A 14,361-nucleotide genomic window follows, 5' to 3' on the forward strand; every position below is an offset into this window, starting at 1 on the left:
CGATGCCCTACGACGATCACTATTTATCCTCATAAGCCACTTCCTGACTGGGTGACCTGGGCTAAGCTATTCCTCCTCCCAGAGCCTCACCTTTCTCATCTGAAATAGAAATAATAAAAACTAGTAGTTATTTATAGAGCATTCACCATGCATATTTTTATTAACTCAAATGTATACTCTGCACCCCCTTTAAGAGGAGCGATCATAACCCCATTTTACGTAGAAATGGAAGCACAGAGCCTTAAAGAACTTGTCCAAGGTTACAGAGTTGGGAAGTGGAGGGGCTAGATCTGGCTCCAGGCCCACACCCATCACTACTGATCTTGGAGCTCAGTCAGTTGCCCAGGGTCAGAATGAGAAAGTGGCAGAGGATTTGAACTCAAGACTCATTTCTAAAACTGTGCTTCAAACAGAGATCTACATGCCTGAAGACCCACCTCTTTCCTCAGGTATTCTCACCCCTGGTCAGCAAGTCCGAACTTTAGTTTTAGGGGAAGCGGATGGACACACACAGGCTTGGGGTGGGGAAGAATTCATCAGAGGCAAAGACTGGGCCTAAGCCATCTCCACATACCCAACACCCAGCACCAAGTACCATGAGAGCATCAAACAGCTCTACTCAAATATCACCTACTCAGAGGGGCTTCCCTTGATCACCTGTTACTGCTCCCCAGCTCCACCAACACATCACCCCATTATGTCAGTTCTGTTTCTATCAGAACCCAGCATTTGAAATTAGCTTGTCTATTTGCCACCGCACAACCTGTGCCAAGAACAGTACTTAGTGTGTAATAGGTACTCGGCAAGTTATTTGCTGAATTTATTCAGTGCTTGCTACGTGCCTGGTGGGGCAGCAGTGGGTGGGGGGGAGAGGGGGGCAGGCGGTGCACCACAGAAAGAGTCCTCTTTGCACAGGAAGAAAATGAAGCTCAGAGTGCAGACATCAACTGCCCATGGAGGAAACAGCCAGGGAGCGCCCCCCCCAGCAGGCGGACAGTAGAAACCAGGATCCACGGACCACAGACCCCGCGTTCCCACGAGCCATCTGCAATAACACTGTGCCATTTAGTGAAGACGGCAATCGCCTTCCCCTTTTCATCTTTCAGATCCTACAAGGTGAAAGTGTGCATCTGGTGCCACAAACCCTGACGTTCAAACGCTTCAGACACTGATGTTCCTCTTTAATGGAGGGAGTGCAGCAGGAGGAGGCTGGGGCTGAGCCTTGACAGGACAAAAATATCCAGGGAGAATTTAGCACTATTCTTATTGTATTTATTTTTGTGGTTAATTTTCTACTCTGGCAAGTGATTGCACTTTCCCATCTACATGGTGTGAGAAAAGGTTTTAAGTTATATATATATATATATATAGAATATACTTTAGTCGATTTAAAAATTGCCAGGTCAGGTGTATGACAGACTGTGAAGGAAGGTCCCCCATTCAATCTCCCCTTCTTATCCACAGCTTCAGCTGGGTGCGTGACTGTCCAGCCAGGAACCACATTTCCTAGCCTCCCCTGCAGTCGGGGCACTGGAGGGGAGATTGGTTCAGCCATCTGCCCGAAGCTCCTGGCTGGCATCTGGCCAGCGGGGGAAGCAGCTGTGTGTGAACTGGCCACGCTCCTGGTACCAGCATCTGATCAGGAGCTTCCCATGTGTGAAGTTTAGGCACTCCCAACACCAGCATTGACATCTTCCTGAACTCTAGAGACTGCAGCTCAATCGAGGGCTGCAAATTTGAATTCAAATGTCTCCAACCCAGACTGCCATCACTAACATCCTCCCGACGATTTCATGAATACCCAATTCCCTTCCCTTTCTTCCTGAAGTACCTAGAATGGTTTCTGTGGGACTCTTGCTATGACAGAAGGCATTTTTGTCTAGAAAAAGATGAAGAAAAACCTCTTAACACTCCATCACGTTAGAAAATTATTGGAATCAACACACAAGTCTACGAAGTGAATGGTGTGCCATTAAAAGTGGCATCCTTGCACAGTACAGAACCTGCCCAACTGTACCTGGCAGCATGGGTTTTAATTTCCTGCCTTGAATGCTGACTGAGACAAAATAAAAATCTACCGAAGTGGTAAAAGGGGCTTTAGTTTGGACAATGTTGCTACACTATTCTGGGTTTTCCCAAGGTTGCAATCCCCCAACATGCTGAGGCCCAAACGCTCAGAATATTCTGATGTGCAGGGAAGGGAAACACACAGGACAAGAAAATAAAAACAACAAATGGTTGTGGAAAAAACAAACCTCAAAAAAACACTTTAATTCCAGCCTAACAGCGCCAGGTGCAATGTCTGGGGACAGACTCTGGGTACAATGCTGTGTGGCGACCATTCACTCACACACGGCTCCAAGAAGGCCCCCGAGGGGGACTTACCTTCAGGGGGGCTGAGCCAAGGGGGGGAGGGGGTGGCCCCAGAACAGGGGACAGAGACATGGGGAAAGGGTGCTACTTCTTGGCAAAGGAGATCTTCATGGCGTTGTTCTGGGTGATCTTGAAACCCTGCAGGGCGTCACGTGCGGCCCCTGCCTGCACCTCATTGTCAAACTCCACGAAGGCGATGTCGTGCCGCCCTGGGACCAGCCGGACCTCCTTGAAGCCAGGGAACCTGAGAGATGGTCAGAGACCTTAGGAATCCAGACTCAGCACTTCCCCCTAACATGCTGGCATCCTGGGGTAGGGGCCAGAAATGTTGCTAAACATCCCACAATGCAGAGGACAGCCCCAATAACAAAGAATTATCCAGCCCCAAATGAGTATGACGCTAAGTTGATAAACCCTAATATAAAAAAGTGTGCACAAAGGAAACATACCATTTAAAGAAAACTGTTAACATGAACACCCGTGCAACCATAACCTCCGTCAAGACAAAGAACACTGCCTCCTCCCCACCCTCCACATCCTCTCTCAATCTAAGGAATCGTAGAAATAACCACTCCAGAAATAACCACCATCCCGACTTTCATGGTCTGCTGTTTCTTTCATTTCCCTCTTCTCATTCCTTACTTCCTTCCCCATTAGGCAACCATCCTCAGGTTTACTGGTTATCCTTTTCTCCATGAGTATCCTTAGAAAATATGCATTTTTCTGTGGAGATGGTATATGAATGCATGGCATTCTTTTCCTGTTTTATTCAGCTTCTCAAAATTGCCCCTCGGCATTAGCATAAGGAACGAGGCACACTGCTCTTCCTGTTCCCTCTAGCTGCCACGTGGGGTGCAGTCGCGAGCACCTGCACTTGACCTCTCCCTTCTCCCAGGCTGCCTCCGGCTCCCTGCCACACTGTGAGGAATGCCCTACCCACAGCCCCTGAGGCCTCATGTTAGAATTTCTGTAGGATATTAGAAACAGGTACAGGGCTGGAAGAGAAACGCAGACGTAGAGAACAGACATGTGAACACAGGGGGGTCAGGGGAGGGTGGGATGAAATTGGCAATTAGGTTTGACATGAATACACTACCATGTGTAAAATAGATAGCTAGTGGGAACCTGCTGTATAGCACAGGGAGCTCAGCTCGGTGCTCTGTGATGACCTAGATGGGTGGGATGGCAGGGGGGTAGGGAGGTCCAAGAGGGATGGGATATATATACACATATAGCTGATTCACTTCATTGTACAGCAGAAACTAACACAACATTGTAAAGTAATTATACTCCAAAAAAAAAAAAAATGTTGGGAGGCGGGGAAAGCAGCAAAGCCACCAGGTGAGCATGACTAAACAGTGGCCAGTTACCCTACCCAACACCCGCAGTGGCCTGCATCCCATCTGCAGGGCACGCAACATCAAGCATCCCCACCTCCCATACTTGCAGTCTAAACAGGCTGACTCCCACGAGTCTAGCCAGTGTTCAGCCGCATCTCACTGTTGTTTAACTTGCCTATGTCCAATTTAGAGACTCCAAAGATGAGACCCAGAGCCTGGATCCCCAACGCAGCCCCATGAAGGCAGAGGACGGCCCACCCACCCTGGCCACTGCTGCCCTCCACACCCCGCCGCTGCAGGCCCGACTTCAGCCTCCTCCTTTTAACCTCTAGTCGTTGTCCCGCCTGTACAGCCTAAGCAGGCTTGGGACTCCACCAGCAGAATTGTGAAGCTCGTCCATCCCCATGGTGCCACCTCCTGGCCATCACCCTCTGGCCCCCGGTCAGCCACAGGTCCCACTTACTGGTTGAAAAGCATGGAAAGCATGAGCTCGTTGGTCTCTTCAGGCAGGTTGGTGAGGAACAAGATGTGATTTGGTGGATTTTCTGAAAGCTGCAGGAGAGCGACGGGAGCCCATTGAGTCTGGTTGGGGGTCTACAGCCCTCCTGCTCTCCAGCCCCTGCCCCACCCCCTGCCCCACCCCACCCCCGCCCCTTCCTGAATTCTTTCTAGTCCTTCACCTGACATACCCTGTGTTGTTGCCTGCCTTGCCCCCACTAGACTGTAAGCCACAAGAGAGCACTGCTGTGCCCATAAGCAGGTGCTCAGAAGTTCACTGAATGAACCTAGGTGCAGCCTACCCCCACTCCAGCCTCACCGTGACCTTCTAAAGCTGCTCCAACGAACACACCAATTTCTCTGTCCCCAGGGCCTGACATCATTGCTACATCCTCATCCTCCAGTATCACCTTCTCAGGGAGGCCTGCCCAGACCACCCAACCTAAAACAGTGCTCCCACCGGCCCCTTGCCATTCCTGTCTTCTGCCTATAGCAGACCCCAGGAGGACCAGACACTTACAGGCTGTGCAGGCGGCATCTGTCCCGGCATAAGCTGCTGTGGAGGCATGGCCCCTGGTGGGATCTGGCCGGGTGCGAGGCCCGGAGGCGGGATCATACCGGGGGGCGGCATGTAGGGAGGCTGGCCCGGCATGTGGTGCATGATGCGGGGCGCCTGAGTCATCGGCGGCATGCCCTGCAGGGAGAGAAGGGCAGGACTGAGAGGGGCGCCAGCAGGTGGGAGGAGACGTGCTTTCAGTGTCCGCAGGAAACAGAGAGAAGAAAAGGTTGTTACAGGAAACCCAGGGTGTGAGAGACACAGGGAGAAAGATCCAGTCTTGGAAAAGGCAAAAAAGGCACCCAAAGAGGGATGGATGGAGCAAAACAGACCCAAGGTCACAGCAGACATTAAATCAAAGAGTTTCAAAAAACCGTTTTTTTAACATATAAAAATTGGTCAGGGGGGCTTCCCTGGTGGCGCAGTTGTTGAGAGTCCGCCTGCCGATACAGGGGACACGGGTTTGTGCCCCGGTCCGGGAAGATCCCACATGCCATGGAGTGGCTGGGCCCGTGACCATGGCCGCTGAGCCTGCGCTCTGCAACGGGAGAGGCCACAACAGTGAGAGGTCCGCGTACCAAAGGGAAAAAAAAAAAAAAAAATTGGTCAGGGGGACTTCCCTGGCAGTCTAGTGGTTAGGACTCTGAGCTTCCACTGCAGGGTGCACGGATTCAATCCTTGGTCAGGGAGCTAAGATCCCACGTGCCATGTGGCGTGGCCAAAAAAAAAAAAAAAAAAAAAAAAAAAAAAATCGCCAGAAGGGCCTAACTTTGTTTAGAGACATGAGTAGAAAAATAGCCTACGAAAAAAAATAAAAACATTATCAACTAAAAGGGGTGGAAATAAACACTGTAAGCAGCATGCTGTACTCCTGCTTCTAAAAATAAACTTCATGGAGAAAGAAACAGACCCAGAGGACAGTGGAAGGCAGAGGTAGCTCGGAATGGTCAAGGCAGGTGCATGAATAAGTGGGAGGGCTGGTGGCAAGGGGAAGGGAGACAGCCTGGAGGCCAAGAGCGTGTGCACCCAGGGGAGACAGGAGCTGGAATCACACCTAAGAGTCAAAGGTGGAGAGAAAGCTGGGCACAGAAGAGTGGAGAGGGTAAGAGTGGCGAAGCTCGATGGTAAGCCAGACACCATCACCGACACAAGACACAATAGAGCGCAACCCATCAGAAAAGCTGATGTGGAGGTTCGGAGACCTGAGTGGGTCCAATTCGTCCATCTTTTCTTTAATACTCTGTGCTTTCTGTATCCTGTTTAGAAAACAGGATGTTTCCACTCTTCATGCCCTCACCAAGGTCGTAGACGTTTTCCTGTTTTCTTCTAGAACATTTATTGTTGTAGCTGTCACGTTCAGGTCTATGATTCACCTCAAAGTAACTTATACATTGTTAAGGCAGGGCTAACTTTTCCCCTTACAGATATCCAATTGGCCCAGTATCATTTACTAGGGGAAAAAGTCCTTTTACCACTGGACTGCAAGTGGTACCGTGACATACATGGAGTGACTACATACATGTGTGGATGTTTCAGGACTCTACTCTGCCCCACTAGGCCATCTTTCTACCCTTATGCCAATACCATACCATCTTGATTACTATGTAGCAGGCCCCCAGCTTTGTTCTCGTCTGCCTTGCTTTGCCTTTCCAGACATTTACAGACAGCCTGTCTGTCCCCACAAGTCCCTGCTGGGATTTTGATTGGAATTGTGTTGAATTTTAAATTAATTTGCAGAGAACTGAAGTCTTAATAGCAGTGAGTCTTCCTATCCATTTGATGAGGTCATCTCCAGTTTCGCTCAGCCATGTTCTATAGTTTCAGTGGGTGGCCTTGCACACTTTTTGTTGAATTTACTCCTCGGAGCTATTTTTCAATTTGAAGTCTACTTGTTTGTGGCCAACGTGTAGAAATAAAACTGACTTTTTCCATACTGACCTTATATCTGGTGACCTTGTTAAATTAAATTCTTTTTAATCCTAACAGGTGATTAGTAGTTTTCTCTGGATTTTCTACACAGACAGCAAAATCAAGGTCAAGGAGAAAGAGAAAACAAAACAGTGAGGCACAGAGAAAGAAAGATCCTGAGAAACAGGCGGGCAGGCACAGACATTTCCAAGTGGAGATATCGTCACTCACATGCTCAACCCCTCCCTAGAGAGAGGCACACAATCTAAGAAAAATGGAAGGGGGGTGTGTCTGAATCCACAAGGGGAGACCCCTCCCCACCCCACCCCCAAGCCAGCCCACGTGGCTGAGGAAGATCTGGTGGTGAGAAGGCCGCGTCTCTGGGCCCCAGCTTACCGGGACAGGCCCCTGGACAGCGCCCACCACAGGGGCGGCCGCCCCACCCTGCACGGCCTTCTTGGCCGCCGGGGTCTCCTGGCTCTTGGGCTTCCTCTTCTCCCGCTTGCGGTCCCGCTCCACAAAGGTGCCCTTCATCTTGGCAATGATATCCGAGTCAGTCTTGGCGTACTGGATGCGCTGCCAAACCGAGAGCAGAAGGGTTAAGGAGACTGGTCTGGGGCCAGACCACCCGGATGCCAAATCAGACCTTGCCAGGAGCTTGGTGAGTAATGTCACAGAAATCACTTGGCCTCAACGTCCTCATCTGTCAAATAGGGACTGCGGTATCTCCCAGTTCAAAGAACAATCGTGAGGACCATGAGTTAAAGTGCTCCCAAAGGTGCCTGGCACACAGCATGTGCTCAGTCAGTGGTTGCTGAGATTTTGAAGGGAAGACGGGACAGCCCCAAGCATCAGGCCCAAGGCAGAAGGAAGGAAACAAGGTCAGGACAGGAGCACTGTGCAGGGGGGTTTCCATCACACAGGAAGAGAACTGAGTCTCCAGGCTAAATCTCATTCATTCAGTGGTTTATGAAGCACCTATATTTGCTCTGGCGGTACAGCAATGAGCAAATCACACAAAAGCCCCCGCTCTCATGGAGTCTGTTCGCTGGGAAAGATATGACAGAGATTAAAAAGTGAACTGGAGAAGGGTATGTGAGGAGTTGAGAAGAACTGAAACTTTCAGAGTGTGGCCAGGAAAGACCTCAGTGAGAAAACACTGGTGTAAAGACAGAGGGAGGGAGGGAGCCACGCAGACGTCTAGGGAAAAGAGCATCCTGGCAAAGGAACAGCCATCAAAGAGCTAAGGAGTGCAGGTTGTGTTCAAGGAAAAGCAAGGAGGCCAACACAGATGAGGAGGGAGAAAGCCAGGAGCGATGGAGTGTTATAAGCGGGGAGTGACGAGCTCTCACTTGTGACCCCCAAGGAGCGCTGTGGCCACGGGACGGAGAGTGGCCTGTGAGGACCAGGTGTCAGACCAGGGAGAAGGGCGGCAGCTGGGACCAGGTGGGTGGCAGTGGGGGGGAGTGAGAAGAACGGGTGGAGGGTTTTGTTTGTTTGGTTTGGGGGCTTTTGGGTTTTTTTCTTTTATTTTTTTGGTAGAGGTTTTGAAGGTAGAGTTGACGGGACTCACTGACAGAACTCACAGTGGCTCAGTGCTTCATATGGTCCAAGCAATGATTTCAGAGAAAAGCAGGAGAGGAGGGTCTACACAAAACGATTTACTGGTTTTAGTCCTCAAAAGTGAATTCCTGGCAGCTCCAGAGAAGCGACGGAAGATGTGGCAACTGTGGGCTCGCATAGCCAGAGGCAATGACAAGCGGCCCACTCCAGAAGGAGGTGAGGGCTCCAGGCGGCCCCGCTAAACCCGGGGCCAGTGTCTTCCACATGAAGTGGCCTGCCTGGGACCTGCAGGCACTGACACTTCTCTCACCTCCCCAAGGGAACTGGTTCAGGGAAGCATATTACCATCAGGTGAAACTGGAAAACTGACTGAGGAACAAAGAAAAAAGCCCGAAGAACCAAAAACATCTCCCACTGATAACGGCAGGAATTCTAGTTCAGGGCAGGGACTTTAAGCCACTCCTCACCTCCTGGACAGCAGTCCCCACGGCCACCCACCTGGCCTCCTGAACATCCGTAACCCATTTCTTCCCATCCCACGGCCCCTGCCCTGGTCCCGGCCCAACCCCACCACCTGGGAGCCAACCCAGCCTCACCTTCACAACGGAACCCCATCTCCCTCCTAACCCCCCTACCCAACAGCCACAGGCAGCCCCCAAACCCTCCCTTGCTTCCCCAGCACCCTCAGAATCAAGTCCACTTTCAGGACCAACTCCAGCTCCTTAGCCTGACTTCTGACTGGCTCTCCAGGCCAGGCCCTCCCACCACGTCCCACCCTTCACTCCAGCTAAGGGAACTTGACTCACTTCCTCAACTACACATGCTCTTGGTTATCTCCAGGCCTTAGTCCACTGTCTTTCTCCCTCTCCTCCCCCAGCTACTCTTCTCCAAGTCTTACTCATCCAGAAAGGCTTCCCGGCAAACTCCCAGAATGGGTGAGAGGCCGCGCCTAAGCTCCCCCAGTTCTGTGCACTTGCCCGGTCGGTCCCAGCCCTGACCCCTCCGGGTCATCGCCATCTGGAGGCAGGCGTGTCTCTCCAACTACACTGTGGGGCCGAGAGGGCAGAGCTGGGCCTTCCCTTGATCATGGTGTTTCCACAGCCCCAGTGCAGTGAACAGTGGATGCTGAGGACTAGCAAGAGAAACTCCCGTCCTCAATGGTCTGGACTACAGGCGACAGGAAGTCCAGACCCATCCAGCCTGCAAGAGCCTTGCACAGGCATACACCCATACCCTCCACACCCAGTGCTCACCATGGGCTTGTCGTAGAAGGGGAAACCCTGCATGGAGCGCAGGGCATTGGTGGCGCTGCTGACCTCCTTGAAGATGACAAAGGCCTGGCCCCTCATCTTCAGGCTTCGTGATACCAGGATATCCAGGATCTGGCCAAACTGGGAGAAGATAGCGTACAGGGACTTCTTCAGCTCTGCGGTGGGAGGAGGAAAGGCCCATAGGTGACTGGAGGCCTTGGTATCATGTCCTGCATCTCGAGCTCCCCTTCGCAGAGAAGACGCAGCCCAGGAGGGAAACCATCAGTCCACTGACAACGAGTACAGAGCAATACCAGCAGCAGCCTAGAACCCCTCAAGTGGTCGTGTGCACTCCTCTGTGAGAGATCGACAGTAACAATACCTACCCCACAATGTCACTGTAAGAGGAACATGAGTCACACATACAAAGGACACACAGTAAATGCTTGATAAATGCGAGCACTTCTTCTCATTGTCTCCAGCACCTTGACACACGCCCCTCTGATGGGGCCCTACCACCTCATCTCTCCCCACACTCCACCTTCACTCCTATAGCTCCAGCCACACTGGCTTTCCTGCCCTTTCTCAGGCCCGTCACAGCTACTCTGCCTCAGGATCTTTGCGTTGGCTGCTCCCTCTACTAGGAGCATCCTTCTGATGTGTACATGGCCTCCTTCCATTCAACCAGGGCTCAGCAGATATGTTGCCACCTGAGGCATTCCCTGACCACCTTGTGTGAATAGGTGCCCTCTCATGTCACTCTCCCCCACTCCTGGGACCCTACCTGCTCTTCCTTCATGGCATTTCCCACCTCTTGACATCATGTTTGTTTACTTGTTGTTTAGCTCTCCTTCTGAAGAGCTACAAGCTTTCTTATTTATCACCTTATCCCCATGAGCAGTACGGTCACCAGCACACAAACCTCCAAAAGCATTTGCATGAATAAAGGTACCATTAAATGATTTATGGAAATAACTTCACTAAATTCTTACAACTACTCCATGAAGCAGCAGTTATAACTGTCTCAATTTTACTAACATGGATAGAAGCTCTCAGAGGATCTGTCACTGGTCCAGGAGGAGTGTCCCAAGGGTGTTGGGAAGACCCTGAAGAGCCAGGACAAGGACAAGGGGCCAAGTCCATCCGAACCCAGTACCGCCATACCTCACTAGCAAACTGCCACAGCAAGAAAAGGGTACCAGTCTTATGCAAAGAAGGTATCTGAGCTTACAATGTTTGGTCCAAGAGATACAGGAGAGGAAAGAAAAGGCGGGGCAGGGTAATGAGGGAAGCAAATAGCCAAAAATTCTGATGACATTTCTGGGCTTTGTCTCCACTCCCCATCCCTGTGAACCCAGTTTGGGCTTTAGTCATTCCGCTGGACTCTGGGCCTCTCCCCAGTCTCCTTTCTTGCCCACTCAAGTTCACCCTCCACAGCTGGAAAGATATTTCACAATTAATTGCATCCCTTGCCTGGCTCCCCAAAGCCCTCAGGACAAAGTCCAACACCTCACCCAGCCCACAAGGCCCCATGAGCCAGAGTGCACCGTTCTCCATGAGTCATAGGCCTCTAAGTCTCAGACACACAAAACTACAGTACATGTAGTTCCCAGAATGCCCTGGGCTCTCTTTTGCCCCTGGATATTTGCATGTGCTGGTCCAGGTTAAGAACTTTCTTCCTGGCATGTGCGGGAGGGGGCAGGTGGGGAAGGATCCCCAGCGAGATCCCGAAGCGAGGCTCGCGTGCCGGCGCCCGACCCGCCCTGGCCCCCAGCTCCCACCCGGTAGGCCCGGCTCAGCCATGATCAAGGCGATCCTCATCTTTAACAACCACGGGAAGCCGCGGCTCCCCAAGTCCTACCAGCCCTTCAGTGAAGATACACAACAGCAAATCATCAGGGAGACATTCCATTTGGTATCTAAGAGAGATGAAAATGTTTGTAATTTCCTAGAAGGAGGATTATTAACTGGAGGATCTGACAACAAACTGATTTATAGACATTATGCAACATTATATTTTGTCTTCTGTGTGGATTCTTCAGAAAGTGAACTTGGCATTTTAGATCTAATTCAAGTATTTGTGGAAACATTAGACAAGTGTTTTGAAAACGTCTGTGAACTGGATTTAATTTTCCATGTAGACAAGGTTCACAATATTCTCGCAGAAATGGTGATGGGGGGATGGTACTGGAGACCAACACGAATGAGACTGTTACACAAATTGATGCACAAAATAAACTGGAGAAATCTGAGGCTGCCTTAGCGGGCGCTCCAGCCCCGTGCTGTATCAGCTGTAAAGAATATGAATCTTCCTGAGATCCCAAGAAATGTTAACATTGGTGACATCAGTATAAAAGTGCCAAACCTGCCCTCTTTTAAATAAAAAATTTAAAAGGCCACTCCCAGGTAAAATCCGGGGGAAATGTCATCTAAGTTTACCATACAGTTGTTTACCAAAAACAGAGGAGAGTCTTAACTTTTGCTCTTGGATTTAAGTCAAGGTACTGTATAGAAGTTACATAAAATCAGTATGGAAGTTCATTGTTGCTTTTCTTGCTCAGTGATTTTGAAGAAATTGAGTAGTTACAGTGTGATTTTTTTCTTTATTTTCTAAACTGCATTCCCCTGGCCACCTAAGGCATGCCTCTATGTATTGGCTACTACGGTATTTTGAAAAGTGTTTGGGACATTTCTTTAAATTATGTATAACCCAAAATGTTGGTGTTTTGTATGGATCACAAATACAGCATTCCTTAATTCTTTCTGTTATTTGTCAGAATTGTTATCTAAAGAACGAAGTATGTATTGCATGAAAACATGATGACCTTTTTCTCTTAGTTTAAATAAACTCCAAGGTAACTGGAAAAAAAAATTAAAAAAGAACTCTCTTCCCCCACACCATAACATAAATAACATAAATACTGCTTCTTCTACCTGTTAGGCTTTTCCCAAATGTCTCCTTTTCTATGAAACTGAATGAATACCTCTTTCTAGGTGCCCCATCTCAACCCTGACAACTCTGCCTGTGCTTCCCCAGTCATGGCCTTGGCCACTCTGGGATATCACTGTCTGGTAGCAGGTCTGTCATCCCTATTGGACTGTGGCTCCATGAAGCTAGGACCAGGACTGTCTCAGTCACCAGTGTGTCCCCAGCTCCACAAAGCACTGGCTGGGCACAACGTTCTAAAAGTATATGAGGGATTTACGTGGCTCGTTTTATTATCTTCAACCGCAACTTTATTGGTAACGTCAAACTTAATCCCAGTGAGCTCCTTTGGTTCCCCTAATAATTTTCTTGAGGCAATAATAAGAGCTAACACTTATCCAACACTTACTAACCGCTGAGCACCATAAAAAGAAGCTGAATGGCTGAATGGCAGTTTATCTAATATAATCCCCATAACACCCACACAGAGAAGATATGACTTTGCCCAGTCTTCCTATACACAAAATGAGTGTCAACAAAAAGTGGTAACTTGCTCAAGAAAATGGAAAAATATGTCTGATGTCAAGAATTGAGTTCTTAAGCAGAATTCCATACTGGTGGCGTCAACCACTTTTCAGTGCTGTGTGACCCTGGGCAAATCATATCACCCCTGAGTCTTAGTTTCCTAATCCGAGAAATGGGAAGAATAGGTCCTTCCTGCAGGGTTGCTGTGAAAGTTAAAAGTAACCAAGATTTATATTTACGTCAGCACCTGGTACCGAGTGTGAGCCATCAGTATTGTTCATTTCATTTTCATTTTGAAATGAAACATTTCATTGTGGGCTAATCACTGACCAAGACAGTTGCAGTTCTTACCCTCCTGGAACTCACAGGCCAGGAAAGAAACAGCCCCATGACAGCCCAGGGCTTGAAGGGGGATGTCCAGGGTTATGGGAAGTCAGAGGCAGGCACGTGGGTGGAAAAGGGAGGGGGAAGGCATCCTGGAGGAGGGGTCCTGTGAGCTGAAACCTTGAAGCATGAGTAAGTGACCAGGTTAATGGGCAGAGCGTAAGATGAACTGAGGAAATGTTAAAGGCAGAGGAAGCAGCATGTGCAAAGGCCGAGGGGTTAACTCTAACAGTGTGAGTGGACAAGGCTAAGGAAGAGACATGGATGCTGGGGACAGAAGAGGGGGCCGGCTCTTGCGGGATAGCCTGGAGTCCGGACTATCCCGAGAACTCACCATCCTTCTTGATCTTCTCGTTGAGATTGTTGATATAAATAGTGTGGTTGGGGCGGGTCTCGGGAACTGCCATGGAGTGAGTTGCTGAGGTAGGGCTGAAAGAATGAAAAGGTCCCACTCAGCCTTGGGTATCTGCAACTCCTTCGTCCCAACGCGGGCTGTTTAGGGATCTTCCTTTCAAGAGGAAGTCAGGTAAAGCAGAGAGAAGGAAAGAGGGAAGAACAGCTCGGAAAACAAAGCAAACCCAGGACACCGCTTCTCCCCGCGTGGTGAGGGAAATCTCGTGAGGTTTACTACGAGTCCCAGGATGCTCTACGCGACTCAGTAGGCGAGTGCCCTAGGTGGCGATTCCCACTGGCCCACGACCTCAAAGGCGGTCCAGGAGAAAAAGCCCGGATGTAGAGGCACTTAAGGAGGGAGGACGACTTTGCAGAGCCCTGGCCTCGAGCAGCAGAAAAAGAATTCCCCAACAGGAGGCGCGGGAAGACCCGGGCGCCAAGCCCTACACCCGCCAGGCACCCATGGCCGCCTGCGCCCAAGGATACTCACCGAAAGAGTCGAATCTCCCGCAAGTGCCTTCTGCTACGTTGCTGAGCGCCGACCACAAAACTTCCTCTCCTGGTCCCGCCTTTGTCTTTCTACAAGCCAATCCCTGCGCGGAAACCTGGAGCTTGGCCAATCAGAATCCTGCACCCAGATTTTTT

At 50.1% G+C, this 14,361-nt stretch overlaps 1 protein-coding gene and 1 pseudogene across 1 annotated transcript; one reads left to right on the forward strand and one right to left on the reverse strand.

The window, feature by feature from the left end:
• Positions 1-2,238: 2,238 nt before the first annotated feature.
• On the reverse strand, positions 2,239-14,289 carry SNRPA (small nuclear ribonucleoprotein polypeptide A). The gene is made up of 7 exons (XM_060083289.1): positions 14,207-14,289; positions 13,658-13,752; positions 9,492-9,664; positions 7,072-7,251; positions 4,732-4,905; positions 4,177-4,265; positions 2,239-2,617 (listed from the first exon to the last, which is right to left on the reverse strand). The coding sequence occupies exons 2-7, from the start codon at positions 13,728-13,730 to the stop codon at positions 2,458-2,460; spliced, it is 849 nt and encodes a 282-aa protein (XP_059939272.1). The 5' UTR covers positions 13,731-13,752; positions 14,207-14,289; the 3' UTR covers positions 2,239-2,457.
• On the forward strand, positions 11,252-11,877 carry LOC132479757 (AP-3 complex subunit sigma-1-like; annotated as a pseudogene).
• Positions 14,290-14,361: the final 72 nt, after the last annotated feature.

Source organism: Mesoplodon densirostris, chromosome 19 (assembly GCF_025265405.1).
Source record: "Mesoplodon densirostris isolate mMesDen1 chromosome 19, mMesDen1 primary haplotype, whole genome shotgun sequence".
Classification (NCBI taxonomy): domain Eukaryota; kingdom Metazoa; phylum Chordata; class Mammalia; order Artiodactyla; family Ziphiidae; genus Mesoplodon; species Mesoplodon densirostris.